This window comes from Phyllopteryx taeniolatus, chromosome 19, assembly GCF_024500385.1.
Source record: "Phyllopteryx taeniolatus isolate TA_2022b chromosome 19, UOR_Ptae_1.2, whole genome shotgun sequence".
Lineage (NCBI taxonomy): Eukaryota > Metazoa > Chordata > Actinopteri > Syngnathiformes > Syngnathidae > Phyllopteryx > Phyllopteryx taeniolatus.
Window position 1 is genome coordinate 16,899,909 of NC_084520.1, and position 27,985 is coordinate 16,927,893.

Below are 27,985 nucleotides of genomic sequence, written 5' to 3' on the forward strand. Positions count from 1 at the left end.
AACATCTATTATTATTTTATTTACAAACCTAACAATGACATTTGTGCTTTGCTCTGAGAAAGCGAAAAAAAGTTTTTAACTTCCCGTCACAGCCAGGCGTGCCTATTGCTTCGTCCGCACAGCATGTCCAATTGAGTTTCCGCCAATCACGACGACACGATACATTCAGCGGGCCGCCTCCTCGGCATAATTCACACACTTAGGACCATTAAATACAACACCAAGTCTACAGTAAAGTGTCCGTGAGAGCAAACATGCAGTACAGTACATAAAGAGGCATTGAAATTCACAAACTGTCTGCCTCGTTCCAATTCATTCACATACATTTTTTTTCCCCCCGCATTCTTTTGACAGGCTGCCATCCTTCTATACATCAGTTTCATTCACAGATTAAGACAATCTGCAATAACACATGCAGTTTTAAAGATTAAATAACCATCGATGCCCGATAAGAAGCATTTTAGACTTACTAGACTTCCACACACACCTCCCCGTAGTTTTACAGCATTTTCCTCCTAGTTTTTTTAATACCCAAACGGGGAAAAAATCCCATTTTTAGACCCGTTGTGTGGAAGCATGTCTTTAAAAAAGAATCAGTAATGTGTTATTTGTCTTCACAGCTTGCAATCCAATGTGTACGTAATAAGAATAAACAACGACAGCGTTTTTTTTTTTTTTTTTTTTTTAAAGGCTTCTTCAGCCCAGCACATACTTGGGGTTAATCCCAGCTGCTGTGACGGTGCAGGGAGCGAAGTGCTCCATGGCTCGTTGGCTCGCTTTCCGTGGATGCTTGCTGTAAATTGGAAATAATACAAAGTTATGGCGATGTACCGCTACAGTGAAAGGAAAGGGTCTTTTTTTTTTTTTTTTTTTTTTTTTTGGGGACGAGAAGGCACTTCCCGGTAGCACCTGGAATCGTATTTTTCAAAGTAACCAGTAAGAAGCCCTTATGTCGGAAAGGGAGCCTGACGCGACGGGGGTCGGTTTCGGGGTCACAGCAGGGTGAAGCCTAAAATGTACTGCAGCAGTTTGTTGCGGTTGGCCTGAGGTAGAAAGGTGGCGCTCAGCTCCAGCGTGCTCACGCCGTTCTCTCGTCGCTCCTTGAGGACCTGAAGAGAAAACGATCAAATGCCAAGAAAGCGCATCATCCAATCATCATTCAGAATCAATATATATAGCTATAGATATGTTTGTTTGGGTTACCCCGAGATCTTTGAATGTCCTCACTGTGTTCTTCACCAGGTAATGAGTTGCGCTTTCACCTGAGGACAAAAACAGAGAGAAAAGGGAAGTCACGAAGATGGAAAGACGTTGACGAGAACACAAAAAGACAAATCATCGCAACTCAAATCGCAGCCTGAGTAAAACAAATCAAATAAGAAGAATTCATTTAAATACAATCTAGTCATCTATGTATTCATGTATTTATTCCACAAGAGAATATTTCTTTTTAAATAATGTCCTCCCTTGCAACACTCACGCCAATTATATGTTTTGTTAAAATTGTTATTATCAATAACAGTTATTATACTTTTTGCTATTGGGGATGTGACTATTAATAAAGAAAATTGCGTTAAGGATTTGATAAGGGATTATGACCGTCCAAAATTACCCCCGTGTATTATTATTATTAATGTCCTTATTGTTACTATAATTAGTAGTAGCAAGAATAGTAATCGTAGAAATAGTATAGTAGTGGTATTTTTATTTGTAATAAGACATGTTAAAACAAAATGAAATGTATTTTTTTAAATATACTGTATATTCAGATCATTTGTCAGTAACTTTTAGGACACTTATTAATAATCACAATCATAATCATAAATTAGTATTGGAAAAAAAGTAGAAATACAGTATGATAATGCTACCCTAATAAATTCAATCAGAAAAAACGTTTTTTTAAAGTGCATTTCCCTTGAGGGATTCAAACCAATATTTTGAATTAAAATAAAAAAAAAAAAAAGGTAAAAATAGAAGTATGAGATTGCAATGGCATATTTCCAGTTCATTAAAATGCTGATGAAAACCTTCACTTGTATGATACAAAAGGGGATTCAAAAGTCTTGTAATGCCCTACAATCTCTATTTTGCCATTTTTTTTTTTTGCCCAAGGGCGCACGCGAGCAGTCACCATAAGCAGCAATTCTCCTCTCGGTGCGCGTCAGCAGGTATCGGAAGAGCCGCTGCGTGTACTCGGGCTCGGCCGTGGGCCGACTCAAGCTGTGCACGAAGACGGCGGCGCCGCTGTACGCCTCCAGCACGGGGCCGAGGAGCCGCTGCAGGAACACGAAGAACTCCTGGTGCTCCGCCGACACGCTCACCTGGACGCAAACCCGGGATACGCCACCCATTGTTCACGGAGATCTAATCAAAAATCAAAAAAGGAAGAGAAAAAAAGCTTCAAAACAACAACAAACAGGAACCTTTAGGTAGCGATCTCGCTGCTCCTCTCCAAAGTCGCTGTCCTCGTCCTCCTCGTCGCTCCTCCACGAGATCGGCTCGGGGAACTTTTTGGGCCAAGGTTCATCCGTGGGACTGGGGCTCAGTTCCTCCTGGTCCTCCTGACGCACAACAAAAACCATCAGGACGGAGAAGGCCAGTCACAGGAGGTGCGGTCCTCCCAAAACTGACCTCCGCTACGTAGAGGACTCCATACTGGATCAGGCGGGTCACAGCATCGTGGAAGACCTGGTAGAGGGTCTGACAGGGCTGCCGGACCGAGACAAGATAGGATAGTAAACCCCTGATAGTCTCCTTGCCACGAACAGCCAAAAAAATGCAATATAGAACACTTTCACATCTTTTCAACATCATCGTACAACATTCAACGTGAAAATAAAACGGCTTACAGATCAATTATTGGCAGCGACACATGCAGACAGACAATATACAGCAACAAGGCTATATTCTTTATCCTCAGTGAAAAGCGACTCCAAGTAATTACCGAGCAGTTGTGGCTGTCGTCTTTGTCTACACACTTATTATACTGCCCCCTGGTGGCCCAGGCACGTTCGACAGAAGGAGCCACACAATGAATACATGAAATTAATCGTCATACACAAACCGGAACATTCTATTCAGTGATGTTATTACTGTATGTTTGTATGAAGCGAAATAATGTAGCGTGGCAGTTTTCTGACTCAAAACATAATTTGTTACAAAAAGGTTTGTTGGTGCTTTTATGGGGGCCGGAACGGATTAATGGCCTTTCCATTCATGTCAATGGGGGAGGATGATTTGAGATATTTTGAGTTATGAAACAAACTAAACTCGTAAGTACTTTGTACTTTCTTGACACCAATGAATACTTTCAGGTCTTTGGCACCATCTGGTGGCATCACTATTTCAAACGATCATCAGCGCGAGTCCGGCGGTCCGCAGAGCGTTACGTACCGAGGCCACGGCCACCTCGTTGACCAGGAAGTGCGAGAGGCCGGCGGCCTTGCGGACGAGCTTCTCCTGACTGAGCGGGAAGCCGGCGGCCGGAGCGCTCGGGCGTCGTCGCGCAGACTCCGCCTCCGACTCCGCCTCCTGCTCCCGCTGCAGGGACAGGATGCTGCAGGCTGGACACGAATAAAGAGCCACGTAAGGGAAGATTGGTTCATGGAAAAGCACAAAAAGAAATTAAAAAAGATTAATTGAAAAAAAGTACAAAATCTAGAGCACAAGTTTGATTTTGAAGGACACTTGAAGATGGTCGAAAATGGCAGCTTTCAAACTAATTTGGCCGACAGTGGATTCAATATAAATACTGAAATGAAATGGTTAATTATAAATAAATTGTAATTACAGAAAAAATTGTTACAAAAATAATATTTCACACCAAATAAGGAATATTAGTCAAATAAACCATTTTAATGTATTTTATTTGCTTGACTAATCAATTACAATGAAATTATGAATAACATTTGAAAATGAGCAAGAATTATTTTATTACTTAAACTATTTCACATAAAATACATTAGCAAAACAAACTTTTTTTTTAATTTGCTTAAATAGGTTTATTAATTAGAAATAAATTATTTATAATAAATGGAAAAATGAGCAGAAATATTTTAAGATAAAAATATAGTATTTTTTCATTAATTAGATTAGTTAATTAGTCGATATAACTGACAATTGAAAAATTAGTATTGTTTTACTAAAATAAACTATATAAGATACAAAGTAAAATAATTTTAATTTGATTTAATAATTGGTTAATTCATTATAATTATTGTATGAACAATAAGAGCATTATTTTATTATTAAGTAAACCTATTACATCATTTAAAGTTATAAAATATCAAAATATTGGTCAAATAAGTAACTTTTAATTGAAATATAGGAAGTATAATTGTATTATTTGACAATGAAATGATTTTATTTGACACTAAATACAGATTGGAACCTTTCTTTCCTATTCATATTAAAAATCCCGAAAATGTTTGCCGCCCCAAACCTTCCTGCGGAGCAACGTACCGACGATGGCGTCGGCGATGAAGACGTGCAAGAGGCCGTTGCTGTAGAAGTTGAGCTCGAAGAGCGCCGGCACCGTCTGGCTGGGCGCGATGGTGAACTCGCCGTTGCGGTTGGCGCCGCCGGTGACGGCGATGCAGTTCTCCAGCAGGTGGAGCGCGCGCATCACCACATCCTCCGAGTTGCCCGAGAAGCCCAGGTCGAAGTCGCGCGACAGCACCTCCTCCTTCATGTTGAAGAAGTCCTCCACCAGCTTGGACAGCGCCACGCCCTGCGGGGATGCTCATTTCTTCACTTTGCCACGCTCACGCACATGCGCCGGAGCACCAGCAGGGGGCGCTGATTCGGGAAGGAACCTGATGGCTGCTTCATTATCATGCAGAAAGCTATGTGACATTTGTTTCACCTTGGTTGGCAGAAGGCCTCCAAAGCAGGGCAGCGTGGAGGTGCATTAAAAACAACTACATCAAAAAAAACAAAAGGTAAACGACGAGCCAACATACCCGTCTGTGTCGGTAGAGCAGCAAACAGGCCACGATGTGGGTGGACATGATGGCAGACGACTTGTTCGCCGCTACGGGGGACAAAGTCAAAGGAATGTTGAAAGATACGCGACGGCTTTAACGACTCAAACGCAGACGCGGGAGGCCTTCGACTGTGCAAAAGGGCTCCACAAAAAAAAAAAAAGTTCTTCAAATCTAATCTGACTACATCATATGAAATACATTACAAGGTTATTAGACGGCGAACTCATTGGAATGACATGGACTTCTGCAAAACATACAGTGGCACCTTAAGATTTGCGCTTACAGTAATCCATTGTTTTGACCACGCTCGTAACTTGAAACAATCTCAAATCATCTTTCTGTTGATGAATTGAAACGTAATCGATGCGTTGCAACCTCGCCGGCAAAAAACAACAAAAAAGTTCAGCGATAAATAGCACGCTGTAATGCTATACTTAATAGAAAAGCGTACAGTAATGACATCATTCAATTGTTTTTGTCACACAAGAGCTTTTTTTTGGTCTGCTGTTTTTAAATGAAATTGTTGACGAATGACTTCAGAGGAAAGGAAGGGATATTATGTGTTCGGGTTACTCCAAGTCATCGCAAGCATTGTTGGTTCCTTTCGAGGGCCAAAAGGCAGCGCAAGCAGCAGTTCTGCTGCATTCCAGCCCCTCTTGCCCCCCCCCGTTGCTTCCTATTGGCCCAAAACAACATGCCATGCAGCTGGAGGCGCTGTGATTGGCTGCAGGCGATTTAAAAAAAAAAATGGGTCTAGGACAATGCAGCTGAATGAGCTGGAGAGAACCGGTTTCTGCTGCTGCTGCTGCTAAAAGCCCGGTAATGTTTCCCAATGCGAAATCGCCACACACTTGGTGACATTGGGAAGGAACGATGTCCAATTACGAGGAGCGCCTTACTGAAAAGAACGTGCTTGGCCAGGTTGTTAATGAGCTGTCGGCGGCACAGGTCTTCGGGAAGCTCTCTGTTCTCTTCCTCGTCCTGACCGTCGAACAGCTGAGCGTCGGGCCTGAAAGAAGACAAAATGTGTCACAGAGTTTCTTATTATGCGCTGCGGGGCTTCTAACACAAACACACGTTCAGCCGGAAAATTGCGCGTTAGAAGGGGGGGCTCTGAACTCGGACGACCTCCGAGGTCACGTCAACTCAAGTGCGGTGCGCAAAATGTCAAATGACAGCGCCTGTCGTGAGCAAGCGGGAGGAGGGCGGCACGGGGTCGTTTCAGGGACTTCGTTTGCGGGCTTTAGCGGCACAGAAGAGGAAGAGCGCCGCCCTTACTGCGCGTCTATGATGGTGGGCACCAAGGCGTGCTCCAGGGACACCGGGGGCGGGACGTGGCGGCTTCTCTGGCTGTCCAGGTACTCCTGCGTTCAACAGGCACACAGAGGCGCACAATGGATGAATCGGTCAAGCTCTGCAGATACAGCGGACCCTCGCTACTCGCCGGCCCGGACCGCAACAAGCAAAACTCCGCAGATTATTCACACCCATTACAACTTTTTTTAAACGCAGGAAAAATCTTGAATAAATGGGGATAAACCACCCACAAGAGGTTTTGACGTTGGGCCCCTCCCCCACCACAGAAAGAAAACAAAATGTAAACAAATATTATTTATTTTTTTAATCCACGGATGCCGAACGAGTATGCGGGGTCCACTGTATACGAATGTACATGGAGAAGGTCCCAATTATGCTTAGTAAGCTGCAGTAATAGTACTTTTTTTTTGCACAGGATAAAGAATACATTTTGTTAAATTGTCTGTCTACCTGTGTTGCTCAGTCGTTTGTGTTCAAATAGCCATTCCGAACAGAGTTATAACATCACAACATCGATGCTATTTGTTAGCCTGTCTTATGAGGTTTTGCATTGTTTGTTAGCATTAATACAATAATGGGGGGGTAATGCCGTCGCTACTAATATCAATGAGGAAAACAAGAAAAGAATCGGGGGGGGAAAAAGAGACATATTCAACTTGAAAATGGAATTGATTATTGTTTCTACACAAATAGTTGGGTCTCAAGAGTGCCTGACCACCCGTCAAGTGTGCAATTAAACAACATCTTTTGTGAGCTGCCTAGTTCCAAAAATGTGATTTCCAACACAGCCATCGAGGTTGACGTACTGATTAATACGACGTGTGGTCCTTCGAAACAGGCGGCTCACCTTTAAGGAAAACGGCTGGTTGAAGTCAACCCGGACGCAGCCGTAGTTCTTCCTCAGCATTCGGAAGACGCCGCACGCTATTCCCCACAAGCTCTCGTTCTTCTTGGGCTTGCCCTGCTCGCACGGAAGAGTTCAGACACCTCCACATTCGCCGGCTCAAGCGGACGACGGCGACGGGCGGCCTCACCAGCTGCTCGCTGTTGTAGTTGCCCTCGATGATGCGGTCGTACGAGATGCCGACCGGCACTACCAGCACGTCGCCGACGGAGCCCGCGCGCAGCGCGTCCACCACAATGGACAGCATGCCGGCGCGCGCCGTGGACGGCTTGCCGCTGCGGGAGCGCGTGCCTTCCAGGTAGACCTCCAGGAACTGCCGCTGACGTAACAGCTCCTCTGTGTACTGCAGAGACCACAGCAAATCGCGGCGGAAGACCACGTCAAAGCTAAAAATAGTGCTGGGTGATTCACCGATTTTTATTTGTTTTTTTTTCGTTTGAGTTAGATGCAACAGAAGCCTGCAGTTGACTATAGGCATGATCTATTGTTTTCAAATTTGTAGTGGAGCTGTGTGAGGCTTCAGGCTATGTATGTCCCTATTGCATTTCCCAGCTAATAAATCACAACTTCCAAAAATTTGAATAAAAATATTTTAGATTTTATTGCAATGTACCTGTATATGTTTTGACAAAAGGGATTTGTTTTTGTAGAGGACGTATTGTAAAACATTTTTACAAGTGAATGCTGTGTACAAAAAACAAACAAACAAAAAAAACCTGGCTGTAAAACAGTTTTAAAGCTTGTTTGTCATCAGGAAAAATAAAACAATTCGAAATAAGGGGGGGGCAAACCTGGTATTGAATAATGTCATCATCATTTACTTTTTCTCTAAGGGGTGAAATGGATTTAAATCTTATTTTGAGGGCACATTGCCCTGCTCTAGTTAAAAATGAGTCGTGGTAATTAAAAATTTGAGGGCTACAAATGGCCCGCGAGCCAGCCTTTGGCCACCATTGTTGTGTAACCGTATCCTTTCGCAGCTGTCTCAGGACTTTTCTCCTGTTGGGGTGCTTTGTCCTGAAATAGACCCTCATCTTGGATTCAGCTGCAAAGACGAGAGGCCTTAACAACATTCACTTTGTTACGTCGGGAACACTGCCAGCTGCACGCACATTCTTGCATTTGGCCATAATGCTGAGTCGTAGCCACTGTCTTAAGGCTTTTTTTTTTTGTAGCATTAGATGAGACGCGTCGTCCAATTTTGAAGGTCAAACTACACAAGTTGACCATTATTACACACACGCACGCACGACTGTCCTCAGCTGATAGCACTTATCTTATTGGCTCAACACGCAATTGCTTTGGCAGGTCGATGTACAACGCAGCCGCATGTCACAAACAGCAAGCAATTCTCAAGCCAAATCCGCTAATCCTGAAGCGCTGCTTTTTAGCACACATTTTTCCAGTCTTGCAAATTCACGGAACGCTGCAGGCACTTTAGCAGATTAGGAGATGTATAGATTAAAAAATACTTCCTGTGCATCTGATTATGAAGAAGTATTAGGGCAACACTGAAATTATGGGAGTAAAGTCGTAACTTTCCAATGTATTTATTTTTTTATTTTTTTTTAGACAAAAAGCCATACTCTTATGAAAAAAAAATCTTTTTTTCAAGAAATAAAAAAATTTGCAGGAAAAATACTTTTTTTTTCAGGAAAACGGTGCACATCTGAACTAATAAAGCTGTATTTTTCTTTCTAGAAAAAAATATTTTTTGAAGAAAAAATGTTGAGAGCCAAAAGATTTTTTTCTCAAGTGCATAACATTCCATTTTCAAAACCACTTGAAATGACTTGTTCCCTCGTGAAGTTTTGACTTTACTCTCATAGTACAATTTGACTTAAAAAAATAATAATTATTCGAACGAGGGAAAAAAATGGCCATATCACGTCAAATGTACTGCAGGGTTAAATAAGGAGACCGAGTGCAAATACGTATCGGGACATCACGAGACGTTTTTGTTATTTTGAAAGCAGTCTAACAAAAACTCACAGCGTATAAGAGCGATCTGTACAAAATGTCTTTCTTGCCGTCCCCCGACTCCTCCATTTTCCGGCGTATGAAGAATCCTCCCAGCTTACGGATCAGGGTGCTGAAGAGTACAAAAACCGTGTTTGTAAAGCACGGGCATTTTCACTAGAGCAGACGTGCCGCTCACCTGAGGACGGGGATGCTGAGGTTGTTGCCGGCGGCGATGTGCGGCGCTTTGATGTTGTGACAGAAGAGGATCAGCGTGATGAGGAGATAGTCGATGTGGGACTTGTGGACGGGCAGGAAGACCATGGGAGCGTTGTGCTGCATGGGCCAACACACAACATGGACAATGGGGACTTGTGTGTTTTATTTATTCTTTATGTAATACTACATGAGGCGGTATTTTGGAATCTTCTGACCTCTGTTGCTGCTTTCTTGACCATTTCCAGCTGGCCCTTGTGGATCTGAATGCTCCAGAAGAAACCATTAAAGAGCCTCAGGAGAACCCAGCCCGTCAGCCTGGACCGGACAGAGCGGACAAGTTAATGAAGTGGGGGCCTAGCAAAGTCAATGCAGCTGCGCAGTTGCTTGCTCAGCGCTCAACTTTGCTCATCAGCAAACAACTCTAATGATTCGAAATGTACCGGCATTACCAGACAACTAGCAACCCTTTATTGCTCAGTGACTTTTTTTTTGTTTTTGTCAATGTCTTTATGTCTCCAAAGTGTTCTTTGTCAATTGACTGTCTGTTGTCGTACTGATTAACTGCCTCGTCAAATGCAACAAGTGGGGCACAAGTTTGCTTGTCACAAAATAATTCACAGCCCTTAGACGTCACATTTGCTAGCTTGTCGCTATTTGAACTGTGCCCATACCGCTCAGTGAGCCGTTTGGGCAGATTCTGTTGGGTCGGTAGCATCTTTCGGCTTGCCCTGACCGTCGGCCGTCTAAGCAAAACGTTTCCACATCTCATTCCGTGCAACTTATTCCCGATTGAGCTGCGGCCATTTCTTACACAGGTTTTTGAGCGAAGCGTGGCTGTGTTAAAAAAAAAAGATCTTTTCCAGTCGACACCGATCAGATCGGGACACGTTTCCATCTACCTGATGAAGGCCGGTGACACGCTGGCCACCATCTGCTGGAGGAAGCGCCGGGCTTTCTGCTTGACTTTCCTGACAGACTTGCCGCGCACGCCGCCGGGCCGGCTGGCTTCGACGTCGCCCAAATCGGAGGCCACGCTTGCGATGGCGCTCTCCACACTGCGACAGAGGAGCGTAGTTTCAAAGGGAGAAAATCCTGGCTAGCTACCCTTTTTTTAATGTGTGCCTGCCTGTTCATCAAGTGTTAAATTCAACAACCAACTAAAGCGTGAAGTGCCAGTTTCTTTTAACGAAAGGCGCACTCGCTAAACGGTCATTTCACGCAGCGGGGTCGACTACCTGTTGCTGTTGAGCACGTTCTCCACCACATTCCGGGGGAACATGTCCTTGTGAACGTCCCGCTCCATGACGAAGAGCGCGTAGCTCAGCTGCCGCGCCAACCAGCCGCGTTGCCTGCGCACAGGACCCAAAAAAACAAAAACCACACGCTCGAAATCCGCCACACGCAAGCTTTAAATTCAGCAGAGATGTACAGTAACATCGCGTACGGGACAGATCACTTGCACTTGCCGGCATCTACACCGGAGACGGCCTTTGTTCCACCTTGATGCACATTTACGGTCAAAATTTATTTTTTTGCACTTGTACTGCAGTTAAAGCTGTACACTTCAAGGTTTTATGACAGATGGAGCATATTAATTAACTTAATTATTTCTTACGGACTTTTTTTTTTTTTTTTTTTTTGAAATGAGAACAACTTGCAAATCCACCAGCGTCTCGTGTTCCACTTTGGAGTTTCCACTGTACAAGCTTAGGATATACTTTGGAGTTCAGAGGTATTAACGTCTCACCGAAGGTCACACGTATGCTACGCGTGTGACTCCAGCGACGTTTCCATTATTCAGCCGTCTACTCTGATGTTACACACAATTTGTTACACGTGTTTCCACTACAACCGCTTTATAGAAAGCTCAACCGCTGATTATTCCGGAGCGCATGTGTCAATATCACCATTAGGTGCCTGTGGGACTTCCCCCTTGCACCCCCGAAATAGCTGAGATTTTTGGATTGAAATTCATATTTACTGTATTAAAGACAAAAGTACATCGCAAGCAGCAAAATATAAGAGCTTGCTGACAGGGTGGACATTTTTGGGCTGATATTAGCATTTTATGAGCATACGGTGGAGCTCCACATAGCAACATGATTCAGTTAGCAAGTTGACTGTACTGTTTAAGAAATATATTTAGAATTTCAGAAAGGTATTTATGTCAATTGATATTTCACTGCGACAGAGTGGACATGTTGAGCTTTACGACATCCAATTCCACACATAATATGATGAGAATGACAAAACATGGATGTAAATATTGACTCTGCCACTGATTCATGCTGGATTGACAAAAAGACAAACTACTGCTAGTGATGTCATTGAAAACATCAGAGGCTTTCTTAAAGGGGCGGTTACCCCATAATGACAGGGTGGACGGCAATTTCAGGAACACAAAGTGTTCCATGCTTAAAACTATGCGAAAAGAAATCTATCGTTTAACAAATTATTAAACACTTGAGTTAGCGGCGCAGCGTGTGGGACAGGCCAATTAAAACCAAAAAAAACGTATAAAATGAAGGAAACACATTTTAAGAGACTTATCATTGTACTTTTATGTGTGCAAATGTTGGAGTGCTTACAATAAGACCTCAAAGTTTGATGATTCTGCTACAATTTCATGATGACTGACTGAGTGCTTCTGATGAGGACACCAAAGGCACTTCACGTGATTTTGACCCGCGGAGTCCTTGGCGCGTACCTGGTGTGGGTCTCGTTTATGTAGATGACGTTACGCAGGCCCAGCGATGGAATACTGGGGTTGAACAGCTTCTCCTGTGATGGGAACGCAAACGAACGCAGTCAGACAGGAATCATGGAAAATGGACTTTTGAATGTGCGGCCGGAGGGTTTTGCGACTTGTCCGTGCGCCCCAAAAATCTTATTAGAAACGGCACTCAGTGGGGCTGCAGTTTGACACCGACGCAAACCGCCGTATTAGACCTATCAAATGTCCGCTGCTGCCGCACGTCAATTACCCTAATGGTTGAGAGTTAATTCGCGGCGGTGTGTAAGGTTACCCAGCTCTGCGGCGTGCAGGAGTGGCAGCAGCGGCCGACGAATGGCCTCTTCCTGTTCAGCAGCCCCTCCTTCCACGTGGTGGCCACGCAGCGCAGGACTGACGGACTGGTGCTGCGGTCCTTCAACACAAACACACAAGTATTACACAAAGACCAATATTCTAATATATAAATTGGTTCTTTATTTGGGATTTGAGTGGGAAAATGTGGAATTCTGAAACGTGAAAAATTGTTCCTCTGCCCTGAATGAGCTGAACATTTTCGAGTTGGAATGGTTTGACGCTGTTGAGAAATGTGGAAGGGATTCGGCGAACGTTTCTGCATTCATTTGCACTAAATTTTGTCTTGGGAAATGTGGAATGCCGGAAACAATGGGAATTTGTGGAACATGAAAAATACTTCACAAGATATCCTGGGGAAAAAAAAGGAAAGAATATTTTTAAATTCTAATCGTTTGAAAAATGTGGAAAGATTAGGTAAAAATTCTAAAATGTACGCATTAATTTGGGAGTTTGGGTCGTGTGTAAAAATATTTCAAAATATTTCACAAATGAGCTAAACTTTTTTAAAATATGGAAGCATAAAGGTAAATTTGGAAACCGTCTCCATTCATTTCTTTGTGCAACATGTGTTGAAATCTGGGAAAAACTTGCTCAGATGTCCTGAATGAGTTGAATATTTTGAGATTGGAATGGTTTGAGTGACTTGAGAAATGTGAACGTTTTCAACTGCCCAAAATGTGGCAGAATAACAACAACATTTCGGTTTTTCCTTCTATGGTGCAGAATAACACCGTATGAGCGTTGGGATGCGCGAGGCTTACGGAGTCGTCGTTGGGTCGCTTCCATCGGTTGCACCACTGCTCGCCGTTGTTGACCTGCAGCAGCAAGCCGTCCGACAGCTCCATGATCCGCCAAGGCCTTTTCGTCTCCTCCCTTCGGACCGAACGCCCTCTAACTGGACACCTGCTTGGGACGACAACGGCGAACATCGCTCTAATTTGACAACTTTAAATGTGTGGATGATGCTGCGAGTTGACGTCGTTTGCAACCTGAGACCACACTCTTCTCGCTTAGCTTTTGTTGGACGCTTTGCGGGCCCCAAAGTGAACCGAGCGACAACCCTTTCGCTCTTTTGTTGCCCGCGTCGTTTGCCGCAACGCTCGTTTAGAAATAGGTTAGCGAGTCACTTTTATGAATGGCTGCCGCCATGCCGCACACCGCACAGTACGTACGCATGTTGTGTTTTAGCGCCAGTGCCCAGCACGCACACTGAGGGGGAGGCCGAGGTTGTTGCTTTTTTTTTTTTTATATAAACGGGGTCATTGGCCGGGAGTAGTCCCTGGGATGGGGTGACTTTGTTGGGAGGCAAACAAAAGCAGCTGAGGAATGAGAAGCAGTGGCCATTGGGTAACAGTGCAAGGTTGTTGCCACGACGCCGCGTAAGATTAAAAGAAATCATTTTCCAGATTTTTACTTCCAAGGACAAATTGTTCATTTTTACATTTTGGATAATACTTGGGTTTTAAAATAATTACCATCAGTGTTCCCTTCTGAAGGTTTCTTCCTTTCTTCCCAAACTGGTTTGAACTGTGGGCGTGTGATGCTGAATTTAAATCTGATGTGATACAGATTTTGTGTTAGGTTATATAATTATATATGCTTCGTTGTTGTAATTTGTTTTAAATTTTAGATAAAGTTACTGTGAAGCCCTTTCAGACGTTTAAGCGCTGTAAAAATAACATTGAAACTTCAAAAAGGTAACATACAGTGGTGCCTTGAGTTCTTGAATTCGTTCAGATTAATTCCATTAATCTGTTCCAGCCTCCCCAAAACCCCAACAAATTAAAAAAAAAAAAGTTTAATAAGAAAAATAGCACTCTATTACAACCCCAATTCCAATGAAGTTGGGACGTTGTGTTAAACGATTTGCAAATCACGTTCAACCTATATTTTGTTGAACACACTACAAAGACAAGATATTTAATGTTCAAACTGATAAACTTGATTGTTTTTAGCAAATAATCATGAACTCGGAATTTTATGGCTGCAACACGGTCCAAAAAAGCTGGGAAAGGTGGCAAAAAAGACTGAGAAAGTTGAGGAATGCTCATCAAAAACCTGCTTGGAACGTCCCACAGATGAACAGGCGAATTGGGAACAGGTGGGTGCCATGATTGCTTCCCTGAATTGCTCAGTCATTCACGAGCAAAGATGGGGCGAGGTTCACCTCTTTGTGAACAAGTGCGTGAGAAAATTGTCGAACAGTTTAAGGACAATGTTCCTCAACGTACCATTGCAAGGAATTTAGGGATTTCATCATCTACGGTCCAGAATATAATCAAAAGGTTCAGAGAATCTGGAGAAATCCCTGCATGTAAGCGGCAAGGCCCAAAACCAACATCGAATGCCGTTACCCTCAGGCGGTACTGCATCAAAAACCGACATCAACATGTAAAGGAAATCACCACATGGGCTCAGGAACACTTCAGAAAACCAATGTCAGTAAATTCAATTCGGCGCTACATCCGTAATTGCAACTTGAAACTCTACTATGCAAAGAAAAAGCCATTTATCAACAACACCCAGAAACACCGCCGGCTTCTCTGGGCCCGAGCTCATCTAAGATGGACTGATGCAAAGTGAAAAAGTGTTCTGTGGTCCGACGAGTCCACATTTCAGATTGTTTTTGGAAATTGTGGATGTCGTGTCCTCCGGGCCAAAGAAGAAAAGAACCATCCGGACTGTTATGGACGCAAAGTTCGAAAGCCAGCATCTGTGATGTTATGGGGCAGTGTTAGTGCCAATGGCATGGGTAACTTGCACATCTGTGAAGGCACCATTAATGCTGAAAGTTACATACAGATTTTGGAGAAACATATGCTGCCATCCAAGCGACTTTTTTTCATGGACGCCCCTGCTTATTTCAGCAAGACAATGCCAAACCACATTCTGCACGTGTTACAACAGCGTGGCTTGGTAGTAAAAGAGTGCGGGTACTAGACTGGCCTGCCTGCAGTCCAGACCTGTCTCCCATTGAAAATGTGTGGCGCATTATGAAGCGTAAAATACGACAACGGAGACCCCGGACTGTTGAACAGCTGAAGCTGTTGGGTTTGTATATTGTACTTTGAAAAATATACATTAACGACATACTTAAACAGAATGTAAAGAATTGAACAGTTTTTGACACACTTTTTACTTCAATTCAATGGACATTGTGCTGCTCCTTGTGTTGTGCGCCATGCCCACCTGGTGGCAGTATAATACTGACATGGATATACATGGAGACGGTCACGTCTCGTCACCAAGCTCCAGTAATATTAGTTGTTGTTCGCATAGGACAAAGATTATATTTCTGAGTAGTTTAATAGTTTGTCTACATGTGTTGCTCCTCCATTTGTGTTCCAATATCTGTTGCTTAAAGTTTTGTAACACAGCGACACTGATGCTATTCGTTAGCCCCGTCCGTCTAAGGTGTTTTTCATTTTCTTAGCATTAAGCTAAATAGACTTCAAGGCAAAGCTATGTTTCTTTCTTTCTTTTCTTTTTTTAAATAGACGTAATTCTTTTTGCTTCAAGTTTACTTTGACAGTAAACTTAAACCAGGAGTGGCAATGATTTATTTTATTTTTTTTAAGAATTGTTCACTAATTCTATCGGCCAAACTGCTTGTGGTGAAGTGAGTTGGGTTCCGCTCCACATTAATATTACAACCATCTCCACACAGGTAACTTTTAGGAAAGTATTTTTCACTCAATGGAACTTCTCTGAACCCAAAAAATGTTTGTCTGAACACAGGAAACCTCAAACTTACCATCAAAGAAGACACGATGAACGCAATAGATCTCCACGCGTGACTTGGCAGCTCGGCCGAGTGAAACAAACACTTTGAAGCGGATATCATGTCAAAGCTAAAAGGTAAGCAGAGCTGGAGAGCGAACAGGAATTCTGATAATAATGTTATAAAAATGTTCGGCTATGTTGTCTACGTGGGCGTGGATTGGGCCCCACACTGCTACAGTAACAAACAAGTTTATGTAAGGCCGGCTGAGGGCTGGCGCACTGCAAGCGACAGATCCGCCCCTAAAACGAGCCAATTTCACCATTTCAAGAAATACGCTGTAAAAATAAGTCTTGAGAATTCTTGATCCTCCAAGTAATTTGATGAAAGCACACCACAGGCATGTTATTAGGACGACATTTAAAATCTTTTAAAGTCTCGTTTAATAGCAACCTTGTTTTGATTGATACAATCAAATGGAACGGATGTACTTAACACAGTGATGCCAGACATAATAAGCAGGTCAAAGTGCCTTCTCGTGACAGATGGAGATGCAAATAAGGAGCCGCACAGACAACAATGGCTAATGGACGTCTGGCCTCCTCACACAGCATCATAACCGGGATTAGCCACATGCTAACCTTAAACGTGCTCCCAAACCCAGCGAGCATAGCAGGGGGCACTTTCGCCTTTCAACCTCAACGTCGGCGTCCATGTAACGAGACTCTCTTCGTGGGCTGTATTGTCGAAAAGTCGCTCAAATGCGACGTCGCAAACTGATGCAAGAGGAAGCTAGTGCTGAGCTGGTTTCCATGACAATGACAGCAGCAGAGGTTAGTTAGCAAGAAGAAGACGAGAGACAATGGTGCCGGTGGAGTCTAGCTTACCGTCGATGCCGCTTTACGTTGATTCATTTTTATTTATAAAAAAGGAAAAAAAGTACATTAAACATAAAGCAACTCGTCGACAAAAGTGCCTCGGCGTCGGTGATGTTGTAGCACCGGTGACCATGCTAAGCCGTTCTGACGTCCACCGGCAGAATGCGGCGACTAAAGCGCCAGACAAGACATTAATATTCAGAAGCTCAACGTGTCTGTGATTGGCTGAGACCGACTTCAAAACCCAATCACAGAGAACCAGCTTTTGAATATTTATTATGTATACACAGAAGTCCGTTCATTCATGAGCGTCTCCCGTCTTCCTCGAGTGTTTATTGTCAAACTCGCAATCTGCTGTAAAACACAATAGTGCCACCCTCAGGTTAGTTCGACAACTACATGTTTTTCACTAAATTGCCATCAAAGCCATAGAAAACAAATCTGGACAGTGACAGGAAAGGGCGCCATATTGTTACCAGGCTTGACATAACGTCCTGAGGTGATGCAATGCAACGCAATTGACAATTTCCCAAATTAAATTGTGTTAGTTCACAGAGTGTCTAGCCTTACGGCTTTGCTGTTCAGTGTTCGCTGTTATTTTACGTCCTCTACTGGTGAAAAAATAAATTGCATCCAGCTGGAGCATACCACTCCGGCATTTATCAGGGGTGTTGAATAAAATGCTATGACTTGAATACGTTAATACTGTAGCTAAGTTAGACACTTAGTTTGTTTATTCGTGATTGAAATTCTAATTGTTATAGCTTGACTGAATAATACAGGCTTTTTTCCCATTTATTTACACCATACGTCACCCTTAACGACTATTATAATGGTTGCGACTGGACCGTCCCATTCCCCGAGTCTTCGTCAAGCTAGCCGCAGCCATGAGGTAAATTTGCCATTCGACGCTCCAAACGTGGATCATTTTCAAAAGCTAAAGGTTATCGTAACTACTGAGTGAACTATTTTAAACACGAGTAAAATACACTTATTTAGTATTGATATGAATTAAAGCGTAGTTTCCAAAAAAAATGCTCGTTTTGGCTAGTTGGCTAACTTCACAGACGTGCCATGATACAAAGCTCAACAAGTAGAGACGCAGCTGACATTAGATGGAATTTAAAGCAGTTTTCAGTCACTATTTGAACTGTTTCATACTACTGGCTTTTCAATTAGAGGTCTGCTTGAGTGCAAATTCACTTGACAAGTCATGCAAGGAACATGTTTTCACAGCCGGGTCATTTACTCGAGTGTTTCTCAGCCCACCCAATAAACAAAACAAAAATGCAGTTTGAGAATTGTCAAAATGTAAGAAACACAAATAATTTCACAGTCATAAAGTCAATGTTATATGCAAAAACTTAATTTTTGGAAAGACTGCACTAATTATTCAGCACATAAAAGGTAAATAAACATTGTACCTAAATAAAAAGTTAAGAAAAAAAACAGTTCTCAGAAGTAAAATGCTAATTATTGGACTTAAAAGTGAACTGTGCTTGATCAGTGAGTCATTGGCCTACCACTAGTGGTACTTGTAGCCCACTTTGAATATCACAGATTTACTCAAAGCATTTTTTTCCCCATTTGGTTATTAATGTGAGACGTCATCAAAGACACTGACAGAAAGAAGTAACTATTAAAACAAGCTAGATACTACTTGGTGTCTTAAAGATAAGATTTGGGGTGGAAATTTAATCAGGAGAATTTAGGAAATATTCCAAATTGGGTGTATTAAAACGACTTGCGTAATTGCAAATAACAACACGCCTACTCCAACTTGCTTGTTCAGTATGCTCAGGCTCCAGAAGCGCTTGGCGTCCAGCGTCTTGCGCTGCGGCAAGAAGAAGGTTTGGCTGGACCCCAACGAGACCAACGAGATCGCCAATGCCAACTCGCGTCAGTTGATTTTTGCACAGCCCGGTTCGTAACCTTTTCGTGCGGGCCTAATTGTTCCATTACGACTTTGCTGGACAGGCCAGCAGATCCGCAAGCTGGTGAAGGATGGCCTGATCATCAGGAAGCCCGTGACGGTGCATTCCCGCGCCCGCTGCCGCAAGAACACGCTGGCACGCCGCAAGGGACGTCACATGGGCTACGGTGGGCCACTTTTGCTGCGTTTCCTTCAGACGTCACACACTCAACATGTGAGGGTTCATGAAGTGCAGTTAGGATTTCAAAATAAGTGTTCCCATTAGGAAGTCATGAATTGAATCTGTTCCACGTAGAGCTTGGGTGATTTGATTGATTTTAGCGATTAATTTATAATTTAAATGGATTTGGTACAACTTCTATTTAAATATTCAAGCTGCCGATGGCCACAATTAACACCAAGTCATTCAACGCGCAGATTGGCTAACGGGTTAGCCAGTTAACAGCTAGCCAAGTCTACGCTCTCATTTGCTGATGCCCACAAACTCCCCACAACAAAGCCGCACACGCTTAAAGTCACAGATACTTGCGAAGATCGTGACTATGTTTCAAAAATAATGCCTGCACACCACATGCACATTCGATAGTTGCATCCCTAATATTATACATAATATGGAAAGACGTTTTTTGAATTTCTGTTATAAGTTGACAAGTTAATGTTGGGGGGGGGGTTGCACTTGTTTGGTATCTAGACAAATGAAGCAATCCCAAAAGGGGAGGAAAAAAAAAAAAGTTGGTTTGAGTAATGTCAGTCATTTTCTATATGTAAAGGGGATAAATTGTATCAAAATTGGATTTTTGTGAAAAACATGGGCAATCTTCTTTTAAGGCCATATCGCGCTGCCTGAGTTCAAGGGTCAAAGCTGTCTCCCTCTTAGTTTTTCAACCACGAGTGACATTGTAACATTCCCTACAAGAGTTTTAAAATCAATCACTCAACTGGTTTTGTGCCACTTGCAGGTAAGAGGAAGGGCACCGCCAACGCCCGTATGCCCGAGAAGCTGTCGTGGATGCGCCGCATGCGGATCCTGCGCCGTCTCCTGCGCCGCTACAGGGAGTCCAAGAAGATTGACAGGCACATGTAAGCGGACAGCAACTTTGTTTTGTGTGTGTTCTTTTCCAAATTGAATGAGATTTAGTGAGAGGTGCCCGTCCGTCCCTCTCCAGGTACCACAGCCTGTACCTGAAGGCCAAGGGTAACGTGTTCAAAAACAAGCGCATTCTCATGGAGCACATCCACAAGCTGAAGGCAGACAAAGCTCGCAAGAAGCTCCTGGCGTAAGTTTGCACATTTGCGTTAACCCTCAACAGATCCTCGTCGTATTTTGGGCCATTTAGCTTTTTTTTTTTTTTTTTTTTATTTATTTTTTTTTTTGTCTCCCCAGCTATTGATGAGACAATGACATATTGAATGAATTTGCCAGAGGATATTTATTAAAAGATCATTTAAATTAGCTTAAAATGTCAAAGCAGAGACATGTTGTTCCTAGAAACAAATAAAAATGCAATTTCGGATCCCACAAACGAGTGAAATCATTGCAAGATTTCGATGTGGTCGACTGGCTTTCAATCTGTAGTTTTCACATCTGCCCACTGGATGGCGCTACGCTTTCCGCATTCAAAGCATGCAGTGCAACCCTTTCCAAATGAAACTTAAGCCTCGTCATCTTCTTAGGTCAAATTTAGTAACAGAATACAACAAATGTAACATTTTTCATGTTAACTGAACAGAAAAACTCATTTCTTGTTTTCTTAAAATAATTCTCCACTTGGCCCTTAACAGCAACGTGTTCATTTTCAAAGATTTTTGTCTGCTACAACGAAGAGAAATGTCAGTCTGGTTAAGTGTTGACACTGGTGTCGTCCCGTCCAGCGACCAGGCCGAGGCTCGCCGCACGAAGACCAAGGAGGCCCGCAAGCGCAGAGAGGAGCGTCTGCAGGCCAAGAAGGAGGAGTTCATCAAGAACTTGGCCAAGGAGGAAAAAGCCGCCAAGTAACGACCATGTCATTAATAAATGGAGTTCATGTAACTACTTGCTGGCCAATCTCTTGTTTTTCTGTTTGGAGGTTAGATTATAAATGCAGTGTGGTACCTTGACTGACAAGTGTCAACTTTTCCAAGTTCCAAATGAAATGGATTGATTCGATGTACAAATAAACTTGAGTCACGAACTTGGTCGACGAATGAATTGAACTGGCAACGAGGCCTTGAGCTGGATGATGAAATGCTGAGTATGTTGGCCAAGTAGCCAGCAGGCGGCAGCGCAGAGCAAAAACATTTTCACAGCGGAACGCTTCCAAAGTCAAATTCAAGCTACCAAAGGGTGAGTTGATTTACTTTTATTTGACTTAAAACCGGGATTGGGAGATTGATTTAATTGCTTAGGACTACAGTGCTACCTTGACCTTTGCTCTGTGACCACACTTGAAAGTCACCTTTCCCCAATTGAAATGAACAGAAATGCCATTAATCTGTTCAAGCCACCCAAAACAAACCGCAAGAAATTTTCAAGAAAAACGGGCTGCACTACATACAAAGTTAGTCATCACTTTTTATGTAAGCAAAGGGGAAAACATTGATTCAATTGGGTTTCTATGAGGGAAAAAAAATAATCTCATTCTATCACCCAGCTGTAAAAATTGGAATCTGCAGTTGTCTTGTACAATAGTAACCCTCGGGTCAGTGGACGAGTCGCTCTGGCAACTGAGCCGCAGCCGCCCAGCAGTACAACGTGGGTTGCGTTCACCAAAAACACCGGTTTCTGACCATAAAGCAGAATATTGCTGCTAATACGACTGGCTTTTGTGACACCGCAAACTATGAAACAACACAAACAAGACTGAGACCTAATCTTTATCTTCTTCTCAAAAGCTGTGCTGAGCTCAAATCCCAAACTGCGACGCTGCCACCTATAGGGATCTGTTCGTCATTACAGTGCTTTACAAACCTGAATTTGACTGACATGCTGGGCGAGACCCTCTTCTACGCCTACCCGTTAAAAAAACTTACTTGACAAAACAGCCACGGTAGCGAATGAGTTAAAACACGCCTGTACAGTTAAATCCATGATCCCTATTTTATTAGTATCCGCAGAATTAAAAGGTCACATCGGTGCCTACTTTTATGGAGCCGCAATCCGACTGCGTGTAAAAATAAAAAAAACATCTCAGGTAAAGTAAATGAGATGCTTTCGGAAGCGGGGGGGAAACCAAGCGGAGGCCATTTTGCGGCTGGCCTCATCTCGCTTCTTCATTACGGGGCGGCACTGCTGTTTCCTGGAGCGCCAGCCTTAATGGGATTAAACGACGCGAAGGAATATGAGCTGCTCTTCGTTCTTACGCTCAGCCTTCAACGCACGACGCAGTGTCCAATTTTCCATATGCAACAATAACAGTAGCTAACATAATTACACATCACTTTGACCTTCTCTGCTTTTTGTTGTTGTTGTTGTTGTTGGGGCTCCAAACGTGGAGCTTCAAGTTTATAAAGTTCCCCATTATAAAGCCTGCTAATGTTCTTTCACTTTAATAAAATAAACAAAAATTGGATGGCGCCCCCCCCCCCCCCACCCCCATTAAAAGCATGCAGCAACTTTAAAAAAAATAAAAATAAAATAAATGAAGTGAACAGGCATTGTAATTATCTATGGGTAAAGTAGCTTTAAAATGGACGTCTGCCCAAACTGTATTTTTGTTGTTTTCTGCAACATCTGGCCAATAAATAATATCGATATCTGTAAAAAGATGCGGTTGGAGGCAGAGCTTTAAGGCGCAAACACAATCGTAGGGAAGCAAAAAAACAACTGGAGGCAGCAAACAAAAACGCTTCATTAAATAATAAATGAGTCAGCAAGCGCTAAACGCATTAAAATGCTAAACAAGTTAAGCCGCGGCGTGATTCATTTTCTCACTTTTGCAAGTAAGCGGGAGAAGTTTAATTAACAGGGGGGGTTGACAAATGTGATCTGAACTCAATTGTTATGCCTGTTTCGTTCTCTTCAACGCATGCGTGCATTGTTCAAGTGTCTGAACAGTCAGCGACTCGAACGTGAATTTCCATTTCAAGTGCACACGGGACGCTAACGCCGCTAACTTGAGTGGCGAAGACATGAAAAGACGAGGAGGCCAAATGTGCTTGGAGCAGACTCATTTGAATTTAGTGCTTCGTGGCGAATCATCAAAGGCTCCGCCCACATCCTACGGCGTGGGTTTGAAATTCTTCGGCATTTATCGGGGCCAATCTGTCTGGTATCGCCGGTTCTGATATGGGCCCGTTCGGAACAGGAGTCGGTTCAAGTACAAGCCCCGGAAAGGAGCCTAAATCTCTCCAAAACACCACCGACCAACCAAAAGAATCTCAAATCTCGATTCAGATGCAGAATCTGGATCATTTCAATATTTGTCTTTTCTTAACTTCTGTCACAGGAAGCGTTTTGTAAGACTTCGGTTTCTATCTGGATCCATAATCTCAGTCCGGGTCATTTTTGTTGGCCATAACTCCAAAAAGCTCAATGTAGATTTTGAAGAAATTTGGCATCGAGCTTCTTCTTCTTCAATTCAAGCTCTCAGTCTCGATCTCGATCTCGATCTGTATTCTAGGCCTGGGTATGGAATCTCGATCTGGATCATTTTTGTTGGCTGTACTGTGACTCCAAAAGTAGCGAACAGATTGTGAGGAAATTTGGCATTTAACCTCTGCTGGACCAGCAAACAAATCTTATGAACTTTTGATTGTAATCTGGATCCTTTTGTAAAGTCATAAATGTAGCCAAATTTCAATCATTTCGACGACAATTTGGATCCAGCGCCAAATGAATGAAGAATCTCGATCTGGATTTGTTTACAGTAACCGTGAACGTGAACCTATGTCGATGAAATGTGTGGTGTAGCTTTAGTATGATGATTACTTGGGATGACATCGTTCCGTAGCTTTCTGCCCCGGGAGCGAGCAAACTTTCCCGACGATCGTCTTATCCCGGAGGAACTGCAAAGTTCACGTCGACTAGATTCGCTTTGCCAACGTGAATGCGCCCGACCCGTCGTGAAGCAAACAATAAGAGGCTTTGCGAACCGACGTGTCGGCATGTAGACATATTTATATATATATATTTATAAATACAGGCCCGGAGAAGAGCTTAGGCGGAGGAGCTGAAAAATTTATATCCTCACGTCGGCAAATGCGCCGCGACTCGAGCCACCGAGAGAACAGAAGGGAAAGCTTCCTTTGAAAGGCCTTTCTCGGCGACTTAATGGCTTTTCAAGTGTGCTTTTAAGATTTTTACCGGACTGTATATGTTTGGAAAGAACGTGAGGTCAGGGAGAGGCAAAGCAGACCCACCAGATGTTGGACAAAAACAAAAAAGTTATACTTGTGTACAAATCCTGGAAAAAAAACCAAAACACGATTAAGCCATGAGCTGAGTCTAGCATAAAAGTCAGTGTTTGTCATCCATGTCGTGACACTAAAAACCACGGCCCGTTTGACAGCTCTTTGCGAAGCTGAAAGCATTTCTCGGTGTTTATTGTTCAAAAACATTAAAAGCGGCATTAGAAGCGGGAATAATAGCTCGCAGAAATGATTTCATTGAGTCGATGCGGAAGCGCTACGTTGAGAAAAGCCCGTTTACTCAGCCAGTAGGGAGATACCAGCAAGTTTTTTTCCCCCCGCCCTCTTTTGACTAACGCGCGAGGAGCGGCTTTCGAGCGGAGATAAATCACCGGCGTGCTCCCCGGCGTCATTAAAAGGGAACACGAAAGATAAAAAAGCTTGCGTCTTGCCAGGAGCTGCGTCCTCATTAACCTCCATGCCTCAAAGTACAAATACTTTCGTACTTTACTGAAGTAGATTTTTCAGGTAGCTCTACTTTCATTTTTGTTTCTCGGACGACGTTGGGCTGTTACTCCCTGCATTTGAATCCTTACTATTCAAAAAAAAATTCTCCATCTAATCTGAAGAAATCTGTAAACTGTATTGTTTCAGTTGTTATCATTTTGCTAATTTAGCATTTTATTTTTTGCTGGTCACTTCACAATGTGAAATGATGAAAGTGGGCCAAGTAATTCGTCTATATTTATGATACATTTAAAACATCTTTTTCCTTTTGTACTTAAGTACAGCGGTGCCTGGAGACGACTTTAATTTGTTACCTGACCACATTTATAACTCCGAGGATTTCAAGTCATCTTTCCCCATTGAAATGAATGGAAATGCCATTAATCCGTTCCAGATTCCCGAAAAAAAAAAAACTCTATAATGTTGTACTTTATAAAAACATACAGCCCTGACATAGTTAAATATAATGTAAAGAGTTAAACAGTTTGCTGACATTTTCTTTTTTGCTTCAACTCAATGGAGATTGTTCTTCCTCTGTTGTATCAACCAATGCTATTCCTTAGCCCGTCTATGGCGTTTTCCATTGTTACCGTTGAATTAAGCGGCTTTTCACAAGTTCGACGGTTAAGTTCACCTGGAAGTGGCATTAAACAGCATGAAGCTTCTTTTTTGAGGAATTGTTCACTATCTGCCTAATTGCTGCTTGTTGTGAAGTAGTTGAGTTCACTGCAACCATACAGTGCTCGTATCTCAAATTTCTGCTTGCAAGTCAAAGCAAAAAAAATGTTCCAAGTCTATTTTTTTTTTTACTGCCACTGAAGTACAGGAGTTGAACCAGGAGGTGACTTTTGCCACCGCTGCTCGTCGGCGGCCATTTTGGGAGTGGAAAGCAAACAACATCAAAAAGGAAAGATGGAGGAAAAAGGCGCTAAGGCAGGTGCGGAGGTGGGCGAGTTGAGTGTTGACTTGCCGCAACGCGCCACGTGGGCTTCATCCGGCAGGAAAAACAAACAAATAAACAAACACAAAAACATCTGTGACAAGCGCTGACTCAGCCATCTGGCGCTGCCAGCAGCAAGAGCGCTCACCACATTTGAGGACACGCTCAAGTTAAGTACGGTAAACCCCCGCCCAATCACGGTTCGCCATTCGTGAATTCACCCAATCGTGGGTTTTTGGGGGGACGCTATCCTCCGTTATTGACTGAAAAACTAATTTTGCGCTCATCTGCTGACATCTTGGTACTGAAGTGAGTTGAGGAGCTTCCTTTAGACAAAGGTAGTCCTTTGCTACCATTTTGTGGCGCATATATGCAATGACAGTACTGTATAAACCTTTTCTTGTGTTTTTAATCAAGAAGCACTATTGTATAAAAAGACAGCAGGCACCTGAGCTGTGCGGCTTTAAGGGGCGTGGTCTAGTGAGCGATAGGAAAATGGCCAGTGTGAGAGCGTCTGGGTGTGAGCTGTGGCCTACAGCAGCACCTTGTGAGTGTTTTTATTTTGTATTTTGGACTGTTTGCGGCATCTTTAGCTCGCTCATAACGTCATTTGTGGCTCGCAACACATGGAAAAAAAATAGACCAAGCGACAGCTCCTTTCTGGAGTCGGGGCAGTCGTAAGTCAAGGCACCACTGTACCTGTCAATAATCGTCATGTAGGGAATGGAAGGGATTATTATGTACAGTATATCACTGCTTTTCATTTTTTTCCCCCCGAAATCTTTCCGCCCCTCTCGGCCCGCGCGTGTAATCAAGAGCTATTTTTAGCGTGCAAGTTTCCTCCACACTTTGCAACATGGACGTATTGTTTCCCCCGAGCTGTCGACGCCCCGTGAAAAACGATTCAAGAGCGAACGCACCAAACGAGACGTCGGCTCTCGTTCGGTACGTTTCGAGCGCACCTCAACAAGATAAAAAAAAAAAATGGAGCACATTTGATTTGTTTCTACTTTTTTGTGTTCTAATTATTTTTCTTATAAGAAAATATTAATTAGTATATTTCATTTTTCATTTTACATCCTTATTTTATATTTCCAAATAATTCAAATGTTTATGGTATTTTGAAATGATTAATTACATGATTAATTCCAATAGTTTATATTGTTGCATTTATTATATTAAAATAAATTACATTATTTTATTTACAATTTTCTGTTCATTTTTAAACGATCAAACGGATTGCATCTATATTTCTATTTTAATATTTTAAAGGTATCATTTTGTATTTTTTGATAAAATTCTGGTTTTTCTATTAGTTTCTTGCATTTAAATTTTATAATGAATTACCTTTTATTTAATTTAAAAAAATTAAAACATTGAAATCAATTATTTTGTTTTACTTATGATTTCAAATAATTGTATTTATGTTCAGGTTAATATTTTACATTTTGTATTTTCAATTAATTGGTTTCATTCTTTTGAATCAGATTAGGTTTTTTTACATAAAAAATGTAAATGAATAAACTACTTATTTGATTACATTTTTAAATGATTACGTTTCAAAATATATTATCCAATGTTTTTAATTTATAGGAATTTGAAATAATTGTTTCTATATTATACTCATTTTTAATATTACCGGTGTTTTTAATTTTGTATGATTTAAAATATATATTGTTTTATATTTTATATCGTGCATTATTTCTCAAATGATTACAAATAGTAATTACAGTAAAATTACTGTATTTTATAATATATACTTAAATACAATTTACAAATCTAAATAAACAAATCAAATTAAAAAAAATGTTAAATATATTTTATTTATTATTAATTCACTTTTATTTGTTGCTGCCATTGCGCACCCTCGCCAGTGACAGAAAATGGAGAAAAAGCGACGACACGCCCGTGGGAAGTTGACGTCCTGCCAGTCGCGCGTCTTTCTGAAACCGTATTTCATCCACTCTGATAACAGAATTGGGTCATCATTTGTTGAGCAATCGCACCGCCGCCGCAGCAGGCATGCACACACACGCGCAAACGCGCGCTCTCTGCCAGTGTTGACAACGGCCTGCCAGCGGCTTTTCCGCTGCCAATGACTTTTATTGGGAGTTAATGGTATTACTTACGCTCATTACGAGCAGGCGAAATTTCTCTGGGATGGACGCGACGGGAACGCTGGATCCTTCCAAGGTCTGCAGACAAACAA

At 42.5% G+C, this 27,985-nt stretch overlaps 2 protein-coding genes across 7 annotated transcripts; one reads left to right on the plus strand and one right to left on the minus strand.

The window, feature by feature from the left end:
- On the minus strand, positions 1-27,971 carry gpam (glycerol-3-phosphate acyltransferase, mitochondrial). Of its 6 annotated transcripts, none has more exons than XM_061757239.1 (22): positions 17,081-17,393; positions 16,835-16,996; positions 13,234-13,375; positions 12,411-12,530; positions 12,092-12,165; positions 10,620-10,733; positions 10,284-10,439; positions 9,600-9,699; positions 9,365-9,501; positions 9,199-9,298; positions 7,337-7,549; positions 7,150-7,263; positions 6,264-6,349; positions 5,885-5,994; positions 4,962-5,032; positions 4,462-4,729; positions 3,394-3,563; positions 2,632-2,709; positions 2,424-2,561; positions 2,132-2,321; positions 1,204-1,262; positions 1-1,109 (listed from the first exon to the last, which is right to left on the minus strand). In XM_061757239.1, the coding sequence occupies exons 2-22, from the start codon at positions 16,906-16,908 to the stop codon at positions 993-995; spliced, it is 2,631 nt and encodes an 876-aa protein (XP_061613223.1). In that variant the 5' UTR covers positions 16,909-16,996; positions 17,081-17,393; the 3' UTR covers positions 1-992. The 6 variants fall into 6 exon arrangements, with proteins under 6 accessions (XP_061613223.1, XP_061613222.1, XP_061613227.1 ...); XM_061757238.1 differs by having other exon boundaries at positions 13,234-13,378; XM_061757243.1 differs by lacking the exons at positions 16,835-16,996; positions 17,081-17,393 and adding an exon at positions 27,906-27,971.
- LOC133469764 (large ribosomal subunit protein eL19-like) lies at positions 17,871-21,036 on the plus strand. The gene is made up of 6 exons (XM_061757259.1): positions 17,871-17,963; positions 18,864-18,970; positions 19,049-19,171; positions 19,964-20,084; positions 20,171-20,281; positions 20,877-21,036. The coding sequence occupies exons 1-6, from the start codon at positions 17,959-17,961 to the stop codon at positions 20,998-21,000; spliced, it is 591 nt and encodes a 196-aa protein (XP_061613243.1). The 5' UTR covers positions 17,871-17,958; the 3' UTR covers positions 21,001-21,036.
- Positions 27,972-27,985: the final 14 nt, after the last annotated feature.